Raw genomic sequence first — 1,476 nt, 5'->3', positions numbered from 1 at the left:
ATATATATACTTTTGGGGAAATTGAGGAATATTTTGTATCATAAAAACTTATAATATTTGTAAGTGTTGGGGTAAAAACAGTGGAGAGAAAAAGCCCAGATGAACCCAACATGTCCTGAACAGTTTTACAGAAGTAAAAGATGCAACATGAAGAAATGAAGCAGTTCTTCTCACCTGAGCATCTGTGAGGCCCAGCATGGCAGCCAGCTGCTTCCTGTCCGGTTTGGTGACGTACTTCTGGATCTCAAACCTCTTCTCCAGACCTTTCCTCTGCAGGTTGGAGAACACGGCCCTGGACCACGACCTCTTCCTCTTGTAGGTCTGAGGCATTGTGTCTTTTGTGAGGACAGCGTAGGGACCTGGACAAGGAGGACGGGACATTAAAGCACTGAAGAAACATTTGAAACACATCAGTTTGATTATTTCTCATGTTTATTATTATCAGCTGCTCTCTGTCTACCTGGGAAGGTGTCCTGAAACTGATGCTGGCCTGAGTGTCTGCCGCTGCTGCCCAGTGAACTCAGCATGGAGGACGCGTCCATCCCGGGGTCTACGGAGGAGAAGTACTGGCTGGCGGGCTGAACGGGGACGTGGAGGCCTGACTGACGGCTGGAGCTAACAATGGATGTGAGATCTGTTACAGAGTGAGACATGTGAGCGCACAGGCAAAGCAAGGGCAGCACTGTCAGGGGGCAGCTGATCCTGAACCTCTGACCTCTTGTTAAAGGGCAGCAGGGCTTCTTCTTATCAAGCTATTTTTCACTAACACGTGCAAAATTCTACGAGTTTCTAACTTTTGTTTTTTTAAAAATCATTTATTTTGAGTTGTTTCTGTGTTGAGTATCAGTTGGTTTCCTGCTCACCTCTTAAAGATGACTTGTCTTTGCACTTTGGATCAAAATCTGTGGATAAAATCCGATCGATTCCAAATTTGAGGTCCTTGCTTGAAGGCGGGGGGGCGTGCTGGGAGCTGAACGACGACCTGGGCACCGAGGTCAGCTGCAGTCCGTGTCTGTGGTACGCAGAGGCCGGACTCAGCCTGGCCCCGAACACCGGCGGCTCCGGAGCGACGGGCGCGGGGCGCAGAGGGGAGCCGCCGGCCTGCGGCGCGCGGTGGGCCTGGTGCTGGTGGTGTCCCATGTGCACCATGAGGGCGGACGATCCCGGCAGGTGGTCCGCATCTCCGGCCTGCAGAATGTCCGCGATGCAAAACGACGGTTTCTTCACGGGGTCCACGGAGAAGCCCCCCGCGCAGTACGCGGACCACAGGCTGAAGTTTGACGCGTAAAACGGGTTGAGTCCGGCCGTGTACATCCCGGAGCCTCTGACGGTTAACTCTCAGAACAGAGCGGGAAAAACATGTAATAAAAATAAARATAAAATCATAAAAACCTTGGTTTATTTTTTATTAAATTTTGGAGCTCCGGTCCTCTGTGTGGAAATGTCCAAAGCTCTCTGTCAGCTCTGAGAGGCTGG

General features: G+C 50.9%; 1 protein-coding gene across 2 annotated transcripts in view; it reads right to left on the bottom strand.

Annotated features, from left to right (window-relative positions):
* hlx1 (H2.0-like homeo box 1 (Drosophila)) overlaps positions 1-1,476 on the bottom strand; it is a 4,239-nt gene extending 2,763 nt beyond the window's left edge. The window contains exons 1-3 of one of the 2 annotated variants that reach the window (XM_014015452.1): positions 864-1,476; positions 461-634; positions 175-359 (exon numbers count right to left, since the gene is read on the bottom strand). In XM_014015452.1, coding sequence (XP_013870906.1) covers positions 175-359; positions 461-634; positions 864-1,314 — 810 coding nt within the window. In that variant the 5' untranslated portion in view covers positions 1,315-1,476. The remainder of the gene's footprint in view (positions 1-174; positions 360-460; positions 635-863) is intronic. The other variant, XM_014015453.1, reaches the window with a different exon arrangement.

This window comes from Austrofundulus limnaeus, unplaced genomic scaffold, assembly GCF_001266775.1.
Source record: "Austrofundulus limnaeus strain Quisiro unplaced genomic scaffold, Austrofundulus_limnaeus-1.0 Scaffold129, whole genome shotgun sequence".
NCBI classification, from domain to species: domain Eukaryota; kingdom Metazoa; phylum Chordata; class Actinopteri; order Cyprinodontiformes; family Rivulidae; genus Austrofundulus; species Austrofundulus limnaeus.
Note: the sequence above shows the minus strand (reverse complement) of the source record. Positions and strands in the feature narration are given on the sequence as shown.